General features: G+C 40.5%; 2 protein-coding genes across 7 annotated transcripts in view; one reads left to right on the forward strand and one right to left on the reverse strand.

The window, feature by feature from the left end:
* LYRM4 (LYR motif containing 4) overlaps positions 1–2,252 on the reverse strand; it is a 154,375-nt gene extending 152,123 nt beyond the window's left edge. For all 3 annotated transcript variants that reach the window (XM_050789682.1, XM_050789681.1, XM_050789683.1), the window contains exon 1: positions 1,975–2,252. In XM_050789682.1, coding sequence (XP_050645639.1) covers positions 1,975–2,060 — 86 coding nt within the window. In that variant the 5' untranslated portion in view covers positions 2,061–2,252. The remainder of the gene's footprint in view (positions 1–1,974) is intronic.
* Positions 2,253–2,337: 85 nt separating this feature from the next.
* The window catches only part of FARS2 (phenylalanyl-tRNA synthetase 2, mitochondrial), a 515,781-nt gene continuing 497,308 nt past the window's right edge, over positions 2,338–20,810 (forward strand). Inside the window, exons 1-2 of one of the 4 annotated variants that reach the window (XM_050789674.1) lie at positions 2,757–2,987; positions 4,146–4,287. The gene's annotated coding sequence lies outside the window, so the exon portion shown is untranslated. Of the gene's footprint in view, positions 2,988–4,145; positions 4,288–20,810 lie in introns of all 4 variants that reach the window. The other 3 variants (XM_050789678.1, XM_050789675.1, XM_050789673.1) reach the window with 3 other exon arrangements.

The raw sequence follows: 20,810 nt of genomic DNA on the forward strand, positions 1-20,810 counted from the left end.
GTTTATCTAGGGAGGTAATAGTAGCAGGTATCTAGGTTTTTAGGTCCATGATCTCAGGCAACAGTATAAAATGATTACCAGACTCCTTTGGATAATATATTTATATTTGGATAATAAATTTAGCTTAAAAGTATATGCTTATAAAGTATAATTTGAACAATTATTTTCTGAACGCATATGATCTTACAGTTGCCCATACTGAAACCCATTTTCAATTTGCTGCCTTTCAGGTACAGCCTTGAATGATTTTCCTAAAGTTTGAATGATTTTCCTCTTCAGTTGGCAATTACTCATTTGAAAACACTTGGGCCTCATTTGCTCATAAATCATTTCCAAACAGAATTTCAGAAATGGAAGGGTCCTTAGAGATTGTCTAGTCCAACAGTCTATTTCATAAACAAGAAAACTGAAATACGGAGATTGAATAACTTGTCCAAGTTAGAGTCTTCGAGGGCTCCACCTTGACTTTCCTACGTGCTCTCACGTAAGACTCTCACTGCCAGTGTGAACTGCCTACTGATTCCAAGTCCTTGTGTATCCTGAGTAAGCTTTATGACAAACTATCTTACTCCAGACTATGGTGAAATCAAATGCTTTCTATTTATTTAACTTGCATATTTCATGTGTTTCCTCAACAGACTTGGTTAAGTACTTTGCTAGATGTTTGGTTAATTCTTGCTAAAGTTCCACCAGTATGCCTATTATTACACTCTTTATCCTCCAGAGTCAAAGTCATTAAGTAAAATCATTCTCCCATGAAATTTTACCACTTAACTGGGTGGATACAACCTCAGTGGCATGACACAGATGCTGTTTTCAAATTTGCAGGGTGAGTACATTTTCTAGGCAGGTTTCTAAAAATTTGAGAATCATTGCTTAAGAGGCTTAGTGTTCCTGTCCTCTGACCGAGGTTGTACTGGGCAGACCCATCTCAGGGCCTGCCAGCTCACACATCTGGTGGAGCGCGGCCTACCTAACCAGGTGTGTTCCAAGGGTAGGCTCTGCTCTTATGACATCCAATCCACAGTCTGGCCAGTCACCTAAGGGGGCCTTGGGGTAAAGAGATGAGTTGATCCAATCAGATTCTTTCTCATGGGAATATGGCTCAAACTCAGAGAGGAGCAGGTAGTTAGTAAAAACAAAACAAAACAAAAAACAAACCTAAAAAAAATGCAGAGAGAATCCATAAGAAAATGATGGGTCACAACCAGCAACACTGTGAAAGCAGAGGTTCTGAATTACAAAAAACATACAAAGAGTAACAATAAAAGACTCATAGGCAAATAGGGAAGTGGGGAGGCGTGGGAAAAAGTGAATGTGTTATATTAACGATGTAAGAGTTTAGGCCCTCAGTATTCTGCTGTCAAGGTCCAGGAAGCGGGATCTCTGTCTGGTGAGCCAGGATAAACTGTTTCAGCTCTAAAGCTTGAGACGCTTTTTCCTTTACCGCTACACGTTTCCACCGTACCCTAAATAGAATGGATTTGATTCTTGCAACCAAAAGAACTCATTACGACACCCAGGAAATTTTAGGGAGGTGCTAGAGTGTGCCTTCAGCTTTGTCGCTGTGTGCAACTCACTGGCCACTTCCACTCTCAACTCTTCCAGCTCAAGGGAAGTTTTACATATGCAACACATTGGCCTTAACTTCACCAATGGCTGATTTCCATCCTTTTTTTCTCTTCTGCAGAAACATAACATTAATTATGCTCCTAGAACAACTACCAAGATAGTCGTCAGGGGGAAAGTGTCACAGGACACGAACGTCTTCCCTGATAGAAACAAGGGCTCCTCCCCGAGGTCTCAGAGGCCACACCTGTAGGTAGGAGCACGCTTTTCGATGGCGGAGCCCGGTCCTTGCCTCGCGGACGCCGGCGCAGGACAGTGGCTCCCAGTTCCCGGGGACATTCCACGGCAACCCACATCCCCGGTCCCCGGCCCCTGGCCCCCGGTCCCCGGTGCCCGCTGGGTCACCTGTAATTGTAGGAGCTGAAACGCTTGCTCTCTCTCAGCATCGCCCGGTACAGATCTAACACTTGTGCGCGACTGGAGGCTGCCATTTTGGAAAGAAAAAAAATTAACGGGTCCTCTTCGCCGAGGTCCCAAGTACGACCCAACCTCGGAACTCCAGCCTGTGCAGAAACCACGCACGAAATAAAATGCAGCGGCTCGACCTTGCCAGCGGGCCGGTCCTAAGCCTAAGCCGGCAGCCCTGCGGACCGCAGACCGCGCCGGGCGTCCCGCGCCGCTTCGGGGGCGGGCGAAGGCAGGGCTCGGGGCAGCTAAAGGGGCGGTGCAAGGAGGGAGATGCCTCCGCCCCGCCCCGCTCCCGCCTCTGCCCCCGCCGGGAGGCTCGGGATCCAGCAGCAGCTCCACGCGGCCGGAGGGCGAGAAAATAAGAGGCCCGGCCGCCCGTGCATCCAGCCAAGCTCCTGGGGGACGGATATTGGGGGTCCGGGCATTCGAGGGACGTGCAGCTGCATCACGGAGAGCCTTTGCGAACCGTCTGGGGTTTTGGCGGAGACATTTGTGTTTCGGGGCGCAGCGCCCCTTTGTGCCTTTAGAAGGCCGCGTTGCCCGGGTTACCGAAGGCCGCCGCGTCGACGCCCCGCCCCTGACAGCCCCGCCCACGCTGGCGGCGGCCGCCCTCGCCGCTGCCTCAGAGACCTTGCGGGATTTCAAGGGTGACTTAACTTCGCCCGATCATGGTCGGCAGGGTGGGATTTATTGGCATTCCTTGGGCCGGGGGATGCGACGTCTGGGTGTGGAGGTGATGAGACAGGGGTTCCGTGGCACTCCGGCTCTGCTCAGGGCGACCTGCGTAGGGGCCTCCGGGGCAAGGCCCGCTTTCTGTCAAAATGGCAGCGCCCAGCGTGCACGGGTATCTCTGAAGTTGGGGTTTAAGATTCTTGCCTGTGAGAGCCAACGAGCCTGCCGTGCTTCTGATTTTGAAATACCTGGGTCTGGGTTTCCCGGGCGAGCGGTGGGTGAGTGCCGACCTCGTTGCAGCCTGGGGTAGGACGTGGGCGGTTCGTGTGGTTAGGGGGTTACATTGGCCATGGATTTTTTCCTCTTTCCGGATGTGTTTTTGCTTTTGAGTGAAGAGTCCCCGTGGTTTTGTAGTCTAATAAATGCGTAAAATGCAGCTTGGGCTCTAGACTTTGGAGAATAATTTGAGCCCGTTAGGGCTTTAGGCGTTCTCCAAGAAGCGGGGCAAGTTTTCAACCATGGCTTTCTTCAGAAGACTTCAACTTTTTTGAATCATTTTATTAAAGTGGTGGATAAAGTTGCTTTTTCTGATCTTTGAGCATGGGACTGGACGCTGGAAGCTTCAGCCAGTTCTAGTTACTGTGTTTGCAAAGCACTTTTCTTGTTTTTGGAATCTTGCTTTATGTAATCAACCTTAGGAAGAACCCCACCTTTCCGCACTCGAGCACAGCGAGGAGTACCTTATGCATAAAAACAAAACAACTTTGCATTAAAATCCATCTTTCTCCCAACCGCTTGGTCACGGTTGTGTTCTCATCTGCTTTAGTGTATTTGGTTTTAAAACGATAAACTTGCTGTATATCTAAGCAACTTTATATTTTCAGGAACTTTTTTTTCCCTTTTATTTATTTATTTATTTTTTTGAGATGGAGTCACTCTCCGTCGCCCAGGCTGGAGTGCAGTGGCAGGATCTCGGACTCACTGCAACCTCCGCGTCCCGGGTTCAAGCTATTCTCCTGCCTCAGCCTCCCGAATAGCTGGGATTACAGGCGCGCGCTACCTTGCCGAGCTAATTTTTGTATTTTTAGTAGATACGGGGTTTCACCATGTTGGTCAGGCTGGTCTCGAACTCCTGACCTTGTGATTCGCCTGCCTCAACCTCCCAAAGTGCTGGGATTACAGGTGTGAGCCACCACGCCTATTTTCAGGAACTTTAAAGGCAGGAAACACTTCTCTGACCTTACCATTCTTTAGTGTACTTGCAACCTGGTGTCCTTGCATCCAGATATTCTTATTAATCCTGATGCAGTGACATTTTTTAAAAGGCACTGAAGAGAAAATACTTTCATTAAGATACCTTTAAGTCTCCTCCCTGACTTCTTGACAATCTCATGTCTGTGATTTTGTTTTTGTTTTTTTGTTTTTTTTTTCAACAGGATAGCAAAACTTCTGTTACTTCCTGGTTGGTCAGGTCGTTGAGCAAATCTACCCTCGGGTTTATTGAAAAGACTTTTTTGAGTTTTCCCTTTGGTATTTCTTAAAGGATCCAAGACCAAGGCAATTGCACATTGTTACAGAGTAAGATTCAGAGCTGATTTCTCTTGATACACTGTTGTGTGCTGGTGATATGAAATGATATGCGGCACCTTAAAGCTGCAACATTAATGCAAGTTGCTGATAGAGAATGCTATCAGAGTGAAAAGGAAAAACTTGAAGATTATTTTGGCTTGTTTAAAAATAGCAAGGATTATGTTATTTATATTTTGCTTTTGAGAGTAAAGTTGGAATAACTATATACAATTGTTTCTACCTAATTATCAAGGAATTTAATCATTAATGTATATGGTATATCTAAATGACTCAACTTTGTTGTAATCAAATAAAACTTTTCCAAATAAATATGTATAGTTTAAATAGTTTGGGTAGCTTAGTCCTCCATTAGTACGAGCAATGGTTGCAGTTAGGAAAGTGATAGCTTCCCGGTTAATTCTGAGCCAAATCTTCACAAAAATACCTCATTATTTTATTTAAAATGGTTTACCAATGTGTTGGACATCATTGCCTGGAGAAACTAAAAGAAAATAATCATTCTGAAGCTACATCTCACTTTTGCACATCTTCACTGCAGAGATTACATAAAACAAAACAAAACAAAACAAAAAAAACTCTATTTGAGATTGTAAGTAGAATTGGGCCAGAAGCTGAAGAATGGACCTTACACATATGTCCTTTAATATGCATTCTATTCTGGGTTGAAATTTTTCTTAGCGAATATCTGTAAAGTAGGAGGTACCATTTAGGCATCAAAACATAAAAATTTCTTTAGTATTCGTTTATCGAAAGTTACCGACTACCTGTAGTTCTTTATGTAAGATCATTTATTACCTTCTATTAAAATTAGGGTTGTCAATGACCACTTAATGCTTTGTGAAGAGAAATTTCTCTAATCATAATAAACAGTGTAACAACAATTTTCTGTCCTTAAGCTTAAATATCAAAATGATGTATAAAGTAAAATTTGTATAGTAGTAGTAATTTATGGTATTATTTAGAAATTATTCAGCTGGGCATGGTGGCTCACACCTGTAATCCCAGCACTTTCGGAGGCTGAGGTAAATGGATTGCTTGAGCCCAGGAGTTTGAGACTAGCCTGGGCAACATGGCAAAACCCCATCTATACAAAAAATACATCATAGCGAAACCTCATCTCTACACAAAAAATACAAGAATTAGCTGGGTGTAGTGGCATGTGCCTGTAGTCCCAGCTACTTGGGAGGCTGAGGTGGGAGGATTGCTTGAGCCCTGGAGGTTGAGGCTGCATTGTGCCATGATCACACTACTGCACTGTAGCCTGGGCAATAGAGTGAGACCCTGTCTACCAAAAAAAAAAAAAAAAAAGAAAAAAGAAATTATTCTATTCTACACCACACATGAATCCAAGTATTATACATTGATCCTTCATTTTAATAGAACATGAAGGGGAAAGACCTTAGATACCAACTCATTCGTTTGTACAGATGAACAAACTGAAGCCTTTTTCCTCATTCATTCATTCCTTCAGCATTTATTGAACACTTCCTGAGTACTATAGGTTATGGTTTTTTTCTTTTCTTTTTTTTTTTTTTTTTTTTTTTTTTTGAGACAGAGTGTCACTCTTGTTGCTCAGGCTAGAGTGCAATAGTGCAATCTTGCCCGGCAAATTTTTTGTATTTTCAGTAGAGATGGAGTTTCACCATGTTGTCCAGGCTTGTCTTGAACCCCTGACCTCAGGTGATCCACCTGCCTGGGCCTCCCAAAGTGTGGGGATTACAGGCGCAAGCCACCGCGCCCAGCCCATGAGTACCATATGTTATATAAGACGATATAGTTACAGTGATGAGAGCCTCCCCACCCCTAAGAAACTTGTACGTGACTAGATAAGCCAAACAATAATTTATTTTATAGAGACAGGGCCTCGCTCTGTTTACTAAGCTGGAGTGCAGTGGTGCGATCGTATCTCGTTGTAACTTCAAACTCCCGTGCTGAAGTGATTTTCCTGTCTCAGCCTCCTGAGTAGCTAGGCCTATAGGCTCATGCCACCATGCCTCACACATTTTTAAGTTTTTTTTTTTTTTTTCTGGTAGAGATGAGATTTCACTATGATGTCCAGGGTGGTCTCAAACTCCTCAGTGCCTCTCCTGTCTTGGCCTCCCAAAGAGCTCAGATTATAGTTGTGAGTCATGGCACTTGGCCAGTAATTTATTTTTGACAGTTGCTGTGATATGAGTAATATTAGCAAACACTAAAGGAATACAGAAGAGGAATACTGAGCCAGGACTTTCACCTAAGGGAAGGCTTTCCATCGTAGAAGGTGTTTCCAGAATGAGAAGTAAGAGCCAGTTGAGGAATGTGGTTGAAGATTGCAGTGTATATTCCAAGCATGGAGGAAGAAGGGTGCTTGATCTATTTAGAGAACTGTAAGTGTTTTAGAATGGTAGGAGGTGGGAAGGGAGGGAGCACTGAAGTGTTTAGCCCTGTACTAGCTTTATTTTAGCGATGTTGTGTCTCTTTCTGGAATAAATTATTTTTTCCCTTATGCATTGGCTGAGTCATATAAGTAGAATTTAACAGCTGAGCTGTTGAAATGGAGATTATTTATTTATTTGGGTACTCATAACCTTTTGTTTCAAATCATGAATTTGGATCCTATATTCCAGGGGCACTGAAATGTTATTTATTTACCTGTGCATTCAGGAGATAGCTGGCAGCCTAGCAATTCAAGTTATTGTACTTGTGGTAACTTGAGGGCGATATATAAATCAAACACTGATCCTGTTTTCCAGAACTTTATAGTTTAAATGCATTTGTATATGATTAAAATTAAGTATTAGGTTGGTGCCAAAGTAGCTGCGGTTTTGACCGTTACTTTTAATGGTAAAAACTACAGTAAGTTTTCCACCATCCTGTACAAAGTGCTGCGAGGAAAGGGCTGGTGAAGTGTTGTGGGGTCTCCGTGCAAGGAGAGGTCACTTCCTTCCCTGATGCTTGGGCCACACCTCAGACCAACAGCATGGCTAAGGCCCAGGCTTCAGAGAATTTTGTTTAATTTTTTAAAAAATTCCCTCCATGACTGGGAATAGCCAGGGCTGAGAAACATTGACCTGAAGGAATTAGGGGGCTTCATGGAGGAGGTAGTGTTTGTGTTGGGCTTGAGAGGATTTAAGTTTTTCCTGGGCCTTGAAAGGAATGGAAGGATTTAAATGTGTGAGTGTGGTTGTAAGATGGCTACTGTAGCCCTTTACCTTGAAAGGATGAAGGAGAAACCCTGGTTGAGATCTAAGAAAAAACAATCATAACCTGCAGAAGGCTTTGGCCAGAGCTGTAGAGTGCATGAGGGTGAGAACAGGGAGATCCCGTGGAAAGTTAATACATCGGCTTTCCTATGTTTTACGCACGAGATGAGCTGAATCCTGATAGGACTTGAGTTAATCTTTCCATGACCTGATGGAAGAGCTGTGATCTCCATTTAAGATAAGTGAAGCTGCCCAGGTGTGTTGGCTCACATCTATAATCCCAGCACTGTGGAAGGCCAAGGCGGGAGGATCACTTGAGGTTGGGAGTTTGAGGCCAGCCTGGGAAACATAGCGAGACCCCATCTCAATAAAATAAAATAAAATAAAATAAAGAAAAAAAAAATGAAGCTGAAGCTGAAGCTGAGAGTTTATTTAGCCAGGGCCAGACAACTGGAAAGTAGCTAGGGTGGGCCTTGCCCTGAGATGTGATCTGTCTAGCTATGATGCAACACTGCTTCACGGATAAAGCACCGGCTTCAGGAATTTGAAGTTTTTTGATTTTTCTTGGATAACATGGGTAAATTTTAGTCATATTTGAATTTTAATTTAGTTGGATTCTCACTTATTTGTAAAGCTAACCGGTTTGTATTGGAAATATTATAAATATTCTGGGAATCTCAAGTGTTGATTTTATACTAGCTTTTTAGTTATTTAAGATAAATTTACATTTTATTCTATTAACATTTCTTTGAAAAGACTTAGTGCTTTTTTAGGTTGTCTATTTATGTGTGTATGTGAGACATTTCCTCTTGGGGGATTTTCTGAGACTCGCATTTCTGTAGAAGCTCTTTTCAGATACACTTATGAAAATCTGTTCTCTGTTTTGAGAAATCTTGAAAGCTATGATATGTTGCAACTAGACACTCTAGCTTCATTGATTGGAGGCGAAGGGTTCCCATATTTGTGGGCAGTAACAATAAAATTGACAATTTATTTTGTGTAAAGTATATCAAATGTCAGTTATTTCTAGAGGTTTTCTTTTTTATTTTAAAAAAACCCCACATTACTTCCTTTCATTGTAAAGGAAAGAAACCGTCTTTTCATACGACAAACCCTGACCAACATGAGAATTCTTTGACAGTGTGATTTGTTGTAATCAGTTATAGATAACTTTCATTATTTTTTTCTTGATGCTTATGAGGGACCAGTATTTTAGGAATAATGCTTTCATATTGTCTGGATATTTTAGAATGATTCGTTAATCAAACTAGCTACAGCTTATTGTAATGATAGCTATTATTTATTTAGAATTTGTTTTCTCTCTTCTAGGAGCTTTGCCATGAAAAGAAGAGTACAGGCTGGGCGCAGTGGCTCACGCCTGTAATCCCAGCACTTTGGGAGGCCGAGGCGGGTGGATCATGAGGTCAGGAGATCGAGACCATCTTGGCTAACACAGTGAAACCCCGTCTCTACTGAAAAAATACAAAAAAAATTAGCCAGGTGTCGTGGCGGGCGCCTTTAGTCCCAGCTACTCCAGAGGCTGAGGCAGGAGAATGGTGTGAACCTGGGAGGCGGAGCTTTCAGTGAGCCCAGTTTGCGCCACTGCACTCCAGCCTGGGAGACAGAGTGAGACTCCGTCTCAAAAAAAAAAAAAAAAAAATCGCCATGCTGTCTTCCACAATGGTTGAACTAGTTTACACTCCCACCAACAGTATAAAAGTGTTCCTGTTTCTCCATGTCCTCTCCACCACCTGTTGTTTCTTTACTTTTTAATGATCGCCATTCTAACTGGTGTGAGATGGTATCTCATTGTGGTTTTGATTTGCATTTCTCTGATGGCCAGTGATGATGAACATTTTTTCATGTGTCTATTGGCTGCATAAATGTCTTCTTTTGAGAGTATCTGTTCATATCCTTTGCCCACTTTTTAACGGGGTTGATTTTTTCTTGTAAATTTGTTTAAGTTCTTTGTAGATTTTGGATATTAGCCCTTTGTCAGATGGGTAGATTGCAAAAATTTTCTCCCATTCTGTAGGTTGCCTGTTCACTCTGATGGTAGTTTCTTTTGCTGTGCAGAAGCTTTTTAGTTTAGTTAGATCTCATTTGTAAATTTTGGCTTATGTTGCCATTGCTTTTGGTGTTTTAGACATGAAGTCCTTGCCCATGCCTATGTCCTGAATGGTATTGCCTAGGTTTTCTTCTAGGGTTTTTATGGTTTTAGGTCTAACATTTAAAAGTCTTTAATCCATCTTGAATTAATTTTTGTATAAGGTGTAAGGAAGGGATCCAGTTTCAGCTTTCTACATATGGCTAGCCAGTTTTCCCCACACCATTTATTAAATAGGGAATCCTGTCCCCATTTCTTGTTTTTGTCAGGTTTGTCAAAGAGCAGATGGTTGTAGATGTGTGGTATTATTTCTGAGGGCTCTGTTCTGTACCATTGGTCTGTATCTCTATTTTGGTACCAGTACCATGCTGTTTTCGTTACTGTAGCTTTGTAGTATAGTTTGAAGTCAGGTAGTGTGATGCCATCAGCATTGTTCTTTTGGCTTAGGATTGTCTTGGCAATGTGGGCTCTCTTTTGGTTCCATATGAACTTTAAAGTAGTTTTTTCCAATTCTGTGAAGAGCGTCGTTGGTAGCTTGATGGGGATGGCATTGAATCTATAAATTACCTTGGGCAGTGTGGCTGTTTTCACGATATTGATTCTTCCTATCCATGAGCATGGAATGTTCTTCCATTTGTTTGTGTCCTCTTTTATTTCGTTGAGCAGTAGTTTGTAGTTCTCCTTGAAGAGGTCCTTCACATCCCTTGTAAGTTGGATTCCTAGGTATGAGAGCTAGAAATAGCATTTGACCCAGCCATCCCGTTACTGGGTATATACCCAAAGGATTATAAATCATGCTGCTATAAAGACAGATGTGCACGTATGTTTATTGCGGCACTATTCACAATAACAAAGACTTGGAACCAGCCCAAATGTCCATCAATGATAGACTGGATTAAGAAAATGTGGCACATATACACCATGGAATACTATGCAGCCATAAAAAGGGATGAGTTCATGTCCTTTGTAGGGACATGGATGAAGCTGCAAACCATCATTCTGAGCAAACTATCATGGACAGAAAACCAAACACTGCATGTTCTCACTCATAGGTGGGAATTGAACAATGAGAACACTTGGACACAGGATGGGGAACATCACATACCAGGGCCTGTCATGGCGGGGGAGGGGGGAGGGATAGCATTAGGAGATATACCTAATGTAAAAGACGTGTTAATGGGTGCAGCACACCAACATGGCACATGTGTACATATGTAAAAACCTGCACGTTGTGCACATGTACCCTAGAACTTAAAGTATAATAAAAAAAAATAATCAAAAAGAATAAAGGAGAGTCCTTTTCATGCTGTTTAGCAATATCTTATTTTAGTAATTTTTCTAGTGACATATTTCAAGTTCTGATTGACTTCTTTGAATGAGAGTATTAGCCACCATCTCTTGTTTGTTCAGGTCAGTAGGTTGTTTACAGAAAACATTTAGGATTTGCAGTGTTGAGTCGGTTTACAAAAAACAGCCAACATTTTGCTAATCACTGGAAAAATACTAGGTCAATGTCTTAAGATATGCAGTACTGTGATCTGTGATGTTAACTATCTCTCAGAGGATGATACATACCATCGATAGTATACTGTAGACTGTTATAAACAATAGATATACAGAGAATTAATGATTTCTTTGCTATTACAGTGAATTACATGATTTAATATTTTGTAACTTTTCAATGTAAACATTTATTTTCTGAGCACAATTGAAACACTTCAGCCTGGCAGACCTGTAATCTGTATGTGTAATTGTGAGTTTGAGTTAACTAACAATATTTGAGAGTAATAAAAGCCTGTCTTCTGTGAAATGGATTGCAGTAATATTGGCAGAGAGTAAAACAGTTAGCTTCAGTTAATGAAGATGAGTTTTTTGGGAGAATTATATATTTTTAGTAATTCCTGGAATTCTGCAGTGCAGGGGAAAGTAAAATGAAGCAGTCATTAAATAAAAAAAGCTTAGCAGGCAGCTGTTTCTTGACGTTTTGAGATAAGCACATTGTTATTTATTTCCAGTCTTGGAGCACTTTGAGACAAGCACATGTGCCTGGGCATTCCTGACAGTGAGCCCCGTTAGGAATCCCACTGACACCCTTGGCTTCAGCGCACCGTGAGAGCTGGGCTGGTTGATAATTACTGTCAGCTTTCATTTGTAGAGCCCATGTCTTCAAATAATTTCCAAGTAAACTCTCCTGGATTAACACATGTCAGGACATAAGTGTGGTTCACTAGAACTGCCAAGCTGTCTGGGTGCCCTTCTGTTAACTTGGTAGAGGAGATTCCACGTGTGTCAAGTTACAGTGTTTCCTGAAATTTTTCTGTTGTCTTGAAAGCTATTTGAAAATTAAATGTTCATTATAGTACTGGTGGTCAGGTATGTTCCTTAGGTATATGTGAATTAATGTCACCACACTATACACAGTAATTTTTATGCCACCTTCTCTGCAAAAACCTGCAGCACTTTTTGGATGAAGTCTAATTCCTTAGCACAGCCTGTGAGACCCTGATGAGTATAGCACTTACCCACTTCTCCATCCCATGTCACTTGCTGCTTTTTCTTTTTCACTTGCTGCTTTTCATTCTTTAGTACTCACCTCTTTCCCCGCTACCCTGGGGGCCTTTGCAGATGCTGGTCCAGCTGCCTGGAGTGCCCTTCCTTCCCTTCCTAATTATTCTTCTGATCTCAGTTTAAGAAATGCTTACTCAAGAGCTACCTTCTCTAACTTGAGTAAACCTTCGTCTGTTAAGCTCCTTTAGAATTGTGAATTGCTCTTCAGCTTAGAGTGACTGCTGTTGCAAGTAACAGAAAACTGAAGTCAAATTGATTTAAACAAGCATAGTGACTTTATTGTATCCTGTGTCTTGAGAGTTCAGAAACCAGATGGGCTTTAGGGTTGATTGGTTTGAGTGATGTTGCCAAAGATTGAATTTTGTGCTTTTCTCCACTTTGTCTTCTCTACTGTCAATTTTATCGTCTGGCCAGAGTCCTCTCTTGATTATGGGAAGCCATCAACAGTTTGAGGGTGCTTGTTTCCAGAATCTTAGAGGAGTGAGAGAGCTTCTGGACCAAGAGTGCCCAGCAGTCCTCTCCGTTCATGTCACTGGCCCTCCTTGTGTCATGTACTCATCCATTTCTGAACCAATAACTGTGGCCAGGGAGAAGATAGGATTCTTTTGGTCTTGAACAACTTGCCTAGCTCCTAGAGAGAAAGGGGAATTAATTTTTGTAAAAGGTAACAAAGTTCACTAGAGCAATCTTGCCAGAGTTATATGTTTCTTTATTTGATTAATATTTTTTGTGATATTAGGCTGTGTATAAGAACTATGTCTTTTTTTTTTTTTTTTTTTTTGAGAAGGAGTCTTACTGTGTCACCCAGGCTGGAGTGCAGTGGCACGATCTCAGCTCACTGCAACCTCCGCCTCCGGGGTTCCAACGATTCTTCTGCCTCAGCCTCCTGAGTAGCTGGGACTACAGTCACCTGCCACCACGCTCAGCTAATGTTTGTATTTTTAGTACAGATGGGGTTTCACTATATTGGCCAGACTGGTCTCAAACTCCTGACCTTGTAATCTGCCCACCTTGGCCTCCCAAGTCTGTTTTTGATTATTATTGTTTCTTCAACATTTTACATCTAGCTTTGCACATAGTAAATGATCAATAAATATTAATAGTGTGATGACTCAGTCAATCACATAAGCTCCAAATACAGTAAGGCCCCCCTCCCCACCCTTATCCATGGTTTTGCTTTCTTAGTTACCCAGAGTCAACTATCTTCTGAAAATATATAATGGATAATTCCAGAAATAAACAGTGCATGCTTTAAATGAGTGCATTCTGAGTTTTGTGTTGAAACCTGCACAGGGCATGGATCCTCCCTTTGTCCAGTGTCTCCATGCTGTATACACGCTACCCGCCCGTTGCCCCGTTGGTCGCTTTGTTGCCTTCTCAGTTACCACAAGATCACGATTTTAGTTATGGACAGATCACAAGAAGAAACAGGGTGAGTGCAGTGGGATGAGATACTTTCAGAGAGAGAAAGAGACCATCTTCTTTCTCTTTTTCATAACTTTTATTACAGTAGATATATTGTTATAATTGTTCTACTTTATTATTAGTTTTTCTTGTTGAATTAATGATGGTTTTTATTTTTTTCTTTCCAAAAAATAATAATAACCATGATCTTATGCAGAAATGATATCACGAACAGTTGCATTATCAAATCAAGGAGAAAATGCAATCACAGAACAGGCAGAAAACTATGATTTTAATGGTTTGTATTTTTCTTGTCTCAAATTCTTTTATTTATTTATTTTTATTGATACATAATAGATGTACATGTTTCTAGGATACATGTGATAATACATTCACATAATTTGTAAAGATCAAATTAGTGTAATTGTGATATCTATCACCTTCAATATTTGTCTTTATGCTAGAAACATTCAAATTGTTTTCTTCTAGCTATTTTGAAATATGCAGTAGATTATCAGAAACTGTAGTCACCCAGTGATCTATCAGACACTAAGGCTTATCTCTTCTATGAAGCTATGTTTTTACTTATTAGCCAACCTCTCTGCATCCCTCCTGCCCTGTACCCTTCCTGGCCTCTGGTAACCCCCAGTCTCTTCTCTATTTCCATAAGATTCACTTTTTTAGCTCCAACGTATAAGTAAGAACATATGATATTTGTCTTTCTGTGCTTGGCTTGTTCCACTTAACTTAATGACCTCCAGTTCCGTCCATGTTGCTGCAAATGACAGAATTTCATTCTTTTCTACAGCTGGATAATACTGTATTGTGTATTTATGCCACATTTTCTTTGTCCTTTCATCTGTTGATGTCCCCTTAACGTTGATTCCATATTTTGGCTTTTGTGAATAGTGCTGCAGTAAACACGGGTGTGCTGTTTATAATGCACATATCTTTTTGATAATACTGATTTCCTTTCTTTTGGATATATTCCCAGCAGTGGAATTGCTGGACATATGGTAGTTCTATTTCTGGTTTTTTGAGGAACCTCCACACAGTTTTCCATGTTGGCTATACCAACTTACATTTCCACCAACAGTTTACAAGGGTTCCCCTTTCTCCACACCCATGCCAGCATCTTTTATTCCCTTTTTGTAAAAACCACTTTAACTGGGGTTAGATGATATCTCATTGTGGTTTTGATTTGCATTTCTCTGATAATTAGTGATGTTGAGCATTTTTCATATATCTACTGGCCATTTGTATGTCTTCATTTGAGAAATGTCTATTCAGATCTTTTGCCCAATTTTTAATCAGATTGTGTGTGTGTGTTTTTTTTTTATTGAGTTGTTTGTGCTCATTATATATTCCGGTTATTAATCGCTTGCCAGGTGGATGGTTTGCAAATACTTTCTCCTATACTGTGGGAGATTCTGGGTTGTGTTTTCACTTTGTTGATTGTTTCCTTTGCTTACAGAAGCATTTTTGCTTTATGTAATCTAACTGTTCTGGTTTTGCTTTGATGGCCTGTGCTTTTGAGGTCTTCACAAAAAATCTTTGCCCAGACCAGTATCCTGGGTTGTTTCCCCAATGTATTCTTGTAGTGGTTTCATAGTTTTAGGTCTTAGATTTAAATCTTTAATCTACTTTTATTTGATTTTTGTATATGGTGAGAGATAGGAACTTAGCATCATTTATTGAAGAGTGTTTTTTTTTCCCATTGTATGTTCTTAAGACCTTTGTGGAAAATAAATTGACTGTAAATGTGTGGATTTATATCTGGTTCTCTATTTTATTATTAGTTATTGTTGTTAAATTTCTTACTGTACCTAATTTATAAATTAAACTTTATCAGAGATATTCACGTACAGGAAAAATCATAGTAAACAGTACTTAGGGTTTCGTATGCTCCATGGTTTCAGGCATCAACTGCAGGTCTTGGAACCTCCGCAGACAAAGAGGAACTACCGTAACTTATCTGTAAAAATTATTGAGTGACTTTGGCAGATAGTATTTTTTGGCTGCCCATCAACCATATCAACCGTACTTCTGCCCGGCCATTAGAACCCTGATTTTGTTTGGGTGGCCGTGTGCCTAGTTCCTGGAAATGAATTGTAATGTGGTCTTAGGCTTCATGGTGATTCCATTCCTTCTTTACCAGATACTTGTTTGTCATAGCCAGGCATAGCCACAAGACACAGATCTGGTTAATGAGACAACAGGAAGTTGTCTGGAAGGTTTCTAGGAAAGATTTTTTCTATTGAAAGATAAGTATTCACACAAGAGGGCTTACTTATGTCATCTTCTCCCCTGCTTGGAATGCAAGTAATACTAAAGCTTGAAGCTTAGCAGACATGCGTGAGGGAAAGACTAAGAGAATATGAGATTCCAGCCTAAACATTGGCTTTTCTGAGCCATGGAATGAACCCTGGAACTGGATGTCTCTAGACTTCATATTTTTTTTAAACAACTAATGTCTTTCTGTTTTCCTGTTTTCAGCCATGATTATTTGGTCTTTCTGTTTCATGCAGTTCACCAGGTCCTTTTTTTTTTTTTTTTTTTTTGAGACAAGGTCTTGCTCTGTTACCCAAGCTGGAGTGCAGTGGCACCATCATGGCTCACTGCAGCCTCCAACTCCTGGGCTCAAGCAATCCTCCTGCCTCAGCCTCCCAAGTAGCTGGGACTACAGGTACATGCCACCTCACCCAGCTAATTAAAATAAATTTGTTTTTGGTAGAAATGGAGTTTTGCTCTGTTGCCCAGGCTAGTTTTGAACTTCTGGCTTTAAGCATTCCTCCTGCCTCAGCCTCCCAAAGTGTTGGGATTACAGGTGTGAGCCTGACCCAACATATTTCAATATAGTGCCAAAAATAGAGCTTCCCCGCTTCAGCCTTGCCAAAAGTCTTTATTTGGAATTTATTATATTCGTCAATTTAAGGTTATTTGTTTTTGCTACTTTTGAAGCACTGGGATATTTTCTTTTTTTTTTTTCTTCAACAGAATGTGTTTGTTACATGTATATAAGGCCAAGCTTTTTTGCACTGAAGGACATTTGTATATGAGGGTCATTCTCTTGAGTAATCAATATTTTCTTATACTCTTCACTCCAGTCATGACTACTCAGCTTAAATGTTACTTCTTCAGGGAATGTTCCCAACCTCAGTTTAAATTACACCCTTCTGATTTTATTATTATTTCTTATGACATCTTATTCTTTACCTTAACTTTTTATAATTTAAAATTGTACAAAGTATATCTACATAATAGAAGGTTCTTGGTTTAATGTTGAGTTCTCCCTCCAGAATGTGAATTCCATGAGGGCTGGGACCATGTCTGTTTTGTTCATCACTAGAGACATAGTGCCTACTAAGTGCGCAGTAAACCTTTGTTAAATGAGGAAATAAAGGAATATAAGCCTGACTTTTTTAGATTTCTGCATCTTTCATCCTCCTTCCCAGTCACCACCAGGAATATTAGGTAACTTGGAATGTTTGGCCGCAGCATAGAATCTGCTGCATTTGTTTGGATCATATTGCTCCCTGCTGGTCAGGATTTAGGTTTAGATTTTAGGCGTTTAGAGTTTAGTTTTGTTTACCTCAATAGAAAATATAATGGGAGTAGCATAGTCACTTAGCATAGTAACTGGGTAAACACCCTGTCAGTTCCTTCAGAAGAGTGATTCATATTTTGCATACTTTATCTCTTGCATTACGATTTATTCTCCCAGAATTTTACATTATCTTAAGCTTTGCTGGCACTGTTTTTATAAATTGAAGTTAAGAGCCCCTAGTAGTGAACGTTTTTATTTTATGCTTTTGGATAGCGCTAGAAGCACGGAAATGACTATCATTTTAGCTCTGTTACTAGTCACAATCATTTAAAATTGCATTTGGAAACCCTATTTTCTTTCCAAAAAAGGCTCAGTGGGGGGGTTGTATGAATTATTGACACAAGTTATTGACTTAGAATGGAGATACTTTAAAATAAATTTTTTACTTTCAGCATGCTGTAATTCTAGATTGTGGTATTAGTTTTACTGTGTTGAGGAAGATTTATTGTGCATTTCTGAAATGAGAGAAAACTTGACTAAGATTTTGTCGATTTGGTCTCATTTTGCAGCTGTGTCGTAGGTTTTTTCGCATCATTATCGGTAAATTACTTAGCATTTGGACAATCACATACTTTATTTCCTACATCAGCACACTTGCGATCAGTGAAAGTGGGTGCTGTTAAATAATTCTGCTGGCATGACAAGCATAAACATGAACTGTCTTGGGGATACTGGGACATATGGTCACTGTATTTGATAACAATAATCTGTGATGACTATGTTAATCTGCATACCCTTGTGAATTGCAGGAACTAAGAATTGGAGGCTCATCAAAGAGCTTTACTTTCCCTTTATTCTTTACAGAGTGGCTGCATCCTCAACACCTTCTGCCCAGAGGTGTGATTCTTCAATTGTGGGGATCACTCTGGGTCCCCAAACTGATGTGGCTCCCTGGGCAGTAGGAGATTGGGGCTGTGGGGTGTTCTCTGCTTCAGGGATGAATCTCTTTGTGCGTGATTAGCTGGCTGTACTAAGGTGCAGGAGGAAGGGAAATGTTCGCTTAATACAGAATTTGGGGGTACATGATTATTTAATCATGATCTTGTTTTGTATTATTTGGGCTTATGAAAGAAAGCTTCTGAATATCAACAGGAACATAAAAAAGTCGTTGGGCATTTCAGTACAGGAACTTTTAGCAAAGGATTTGCAGTCTTTTCCCCATGCTGCAGCTCTGCCATCTGTGCTTTGGAACGGGCCTCTATCCCTGCCTTTCCTTGGTTAAGATAGTGATTGTCTGTTAACTCAGTCTGTCTTCTATTAAACAGAAAAATGATAACATGTCAGTGTGAGGTGGTCTTGAGCCTCATGTAGGAGATTTTCCTACAATATTGAATTCTCTTCTTTCTCAAACAGTTTTTTTTTTTTTTCAAGACGGAGTCTTGCTCTGTCGCCCAGGCTGGAGTGCAGTGGCACGATCTCAGCTCACTGCAAGCTCCGCCTCCCGGGTTCACGCCATTCTCCCGCCTCAGCCTCCCGAGTAGCTGGGACTACAGGCGCCGCCACAACGACAGGCTAATTTTTTGTATTTTTAGTAGAGACGGGGTTTCACGGTGTTAGCCAGGATGGTCTTGATCTCCTGAGCTCGTGATCCGCCCGTCTCAGCCTCCCAAAGTGCTGGGATGACAGGCGTGAGCCACCGCGCCCAGCCTCTCAAACAGTTTTTGATTGATTGCCCAGCATTGCAAAAGACATTTGACATACATTCTTACTTGGTTGATTCTTATACTAATTTAACAAAGTAGACATTGTTACTCATATTTTATCAATAACAAAAACAGAAACACCCCTCTTGCTCTTCCACCACCACCAAAGCTTAGAGAATTTAAATAAGTGGCCCCAGTTCACATGACAGATTTGATACTTGAACTGAGGACTGTTTGATTCCAAAATGTGTGCATTTGCCAGACTATGGCATGCCATATTTGATTTGGTGGTACAAATTAAAAGCAGCCTTGAACAACTAAAAAATTATTTATGTTTAATTCTTTACTGTCTGTAATTAGCATCCGTCTACACTGGGTAAGCATTTTTACCACTAAATGTTTGTTTTCAAGCCCTAGTTGTCCAATAATTGGGTTATTCTCTTTGGCTCTATGCTTGAAGAAGTACGATGGGTGTGTAGATTTTTAAGTATGATTATAAAAAGTGATCATTAGTAAGCATACACTAAACAGTCAATGAATATTTGCTACCTGGTCATTCGAGGAAACATGAGCTTTGATTTTGTATTTAGTTTGAGTCCCTTGCAAGCATTTTTTCAACTTCAATATCAGCTTTTTTTTTTCTCCTTACTATATTGCAGGTTTTGCAATTCTAGGCTGGGGAATATGAATTTTAGAAGATTTGTGGTTCTGTCAGCTTAATTAGTGACAACTTTGGTCTCTAACCTGTGTGCTAGGCAACTGTGGGAGCCACAGAAACAAAGGCTTACGAATCCCTGAGTGTTCCCAACATCATCTGTTGATTTAACAAGAGTTTTAAAATTTTAAACATATGTGTGTCCTCCCCATTTTCAAACATATGCAGGCAGTGTAGTGATTGTAAAAATACACAGTGATTAAAAGCTACTGTGATTCATTAATGCTTTCAAGTAATTTTGAATTACACAATGGATGTTGAAAGTATGTATCTGATTTGTTGGGGGTTGGATACTTTTTCAAAGTTAAAACTTACCCTCAGGCTAGAATAGCCTGGGAATCCCTGGTGTGGTCATAATCAGGTCAGGATGTTTCTCCCATTTTGACCATATGGCTTCTGTCTCTTCCGTGGCTACATGGCATATTCTCATCTACCCTCATGTGGCAGAAGCATGTCCTCTCGTCATTCTGTTGGCAGCTCCTGGGTCATGTCATTCTTGGCTCCCACCCCTTTTTGACTGAGCAATCAATAAAACTCTCTATTTTGCTTCTAATCCAGCTCTGATTTTGTTTATGTGCTGAACAATATATTATTAGCAGATAGATGCTGAGATAAATTCTGAGATTGCACCTTGCGTAGGATTCAATAACTATTTGCATAGAATTCGACAAGTATTTGCTAATTGAATGATTAATTATTCACTGGAATACCCTTATCTTGCTGTAGATTCATTGTTTACTAATGTCTCTTGATTTTCTTACTTCTTTCCCCTGAAAATTGGATTTCTTTCATGATGCAGGATTCTTGTATTTGAAGCTAGGTAATATGAATTTTAAAATGTGCGTGGTTCTATTCTGGTAGCTCAGTTGCCTTTGTTCCTTGTCCCTCTGATGTTCCTGGTTCATGCTTTCCTCAGCTCCCATCTGCATTAGTGGGACTACTCTCTGAGTGCTTATTATGTGTTGGGTGTTGGGTAGCTGCTTCAGGTGTTACCTTATTTAATACTCACAGCAATCCTGTAGAAGGACGAAAACATGCACAGTGAGTGGCTTGGCTGGGATTTGGAGTCAAACATGGTTTATTGACTGAACTTCCTCCATAACCTCAATTTTAAGCATTTCTCTTACTCTGATGTTCTTAGATTTCATTTTACTCCTTTTGCTCCCACTACTCTGCAGTTCTTTGAAACTGCTAGATTTACAATCCATTGGCCTTCCCACCTTTTCACTGTGGCATATCCCTCTCATATCTTTACTTCCCTCCTTACTTAGCCTAGATTTTGTGT

This window comes from Macaca thibetana, chromosome 4, assembly GCF_024542745.1.
Source record: "Macaca thibetana thibetana isolate TM-01 chromosome 4, ASM2454274v1, whole genome shotgun sequence".
NCBI lineage: Eukaryota > Metazoa > Chordata > Mammalia > Primates > Cercopithecidae > Macaca > Macaca thibetana.